At 53.5% G+C, this 731-nt stretch overlaps 1 protein-coding gene across 1 annotated transcript in view; it reads right to left on the bottom strand.

Annotated features, from left to right (window-relative positions):
- The window catches only part of LOC109833146 (leucine-rich repeat receptor-like serine/threonine-protein kinase BAM1), a 4,076-nt gene extending 3,345 nt beyond the window's left edge, over positions 1-731 (bottom strand). Inside the window, exon 1 of the mRNA XM_020400708.1 lies at positions 1-731. This exon is cut by the window's left edge and continues 1,859 nt beyond it. Coding sequence (XP_020256297.1) covers positions 1-599 — 599 coding nt within the window. The 5' untranslated portion in view covers positions 600-731.

The raw sequence follows: 731 nt of genomic DNA on the forward strand, positions 1-731 counted from the left end.
GGGATCCCGCCACTATAATCGTTGAAATACCCTAAATAAAGCTCCTTTAAACTGCTCAAATCCCCAATCTCCTTCGGGATCGAGCCCCCAAGCTCATTACCAGAAACGGCGAAGTATTCTAAAGATTTCATGCGGCCGTACACTCTGGGGATCTCGCCGGAGAAGAAGTTGCCGCCGAGGTGAAGGTGTCGGAGGGCGGTGAGGTTGGCGATCTCCGGCGGCAGAGCTCCGCTGAGGTTGTTGTTGTAGAGATCGAGGACGGCGAGGTGTTTGAGGGTCGAGAGTGAAGAGGGGGGAGAGGAGTTGAAGAGGTTGTTTGAGAGGTTGAGGTGGCGGAGAGAGCGGAGGGCCGAGATTTGAGGTGGGATTTCGCCGGAGAGGTTGAGGTTCGAGAGGTTGAGGGTGATGACCTGGCCGAGGGAGTCGCAGGTGAGGTGGGGCCATGAGCAATGGTTGTCGAGAGAGGAGTGGGTCCAGTTTGAGAGAGGGGTGGGGTCGGAGAGAGAGGATTTGATGGAGAGGAGGGTGATGGGTTCGCTGAGAGCGGATGAGAGAGGGAGGAGGAGGAAGAAGATGAGAGAGAAGAGCAATGGCGGCATTTTTCTCGTTTTTTTTTTCCTCTCTTTTTTTTTTGGCGATTTTATTAGGGGTGCCTTTTGCTTGCTCCTCTTGTTGAGGGAGGAGAGAGAGAGCGAGAGAGTGATGAAGAGGAGTGGGTGTATAGATTTTAT

The sequence above is a fragment of the Asparagus officinalis genome, chromosome 3 (genome assembly GCF_001876935.1).
Source record: "Asparagus officinalis chromosome 3, Aspof.V1, whole genome shotgun sequence".
Lineage (NCBI taxonomy): Eukaryota > Viridiplantae > Streptophyta > Magnoliopsida > Asparagales > Asparagaceae > Asparagus > Asparagus officinalis.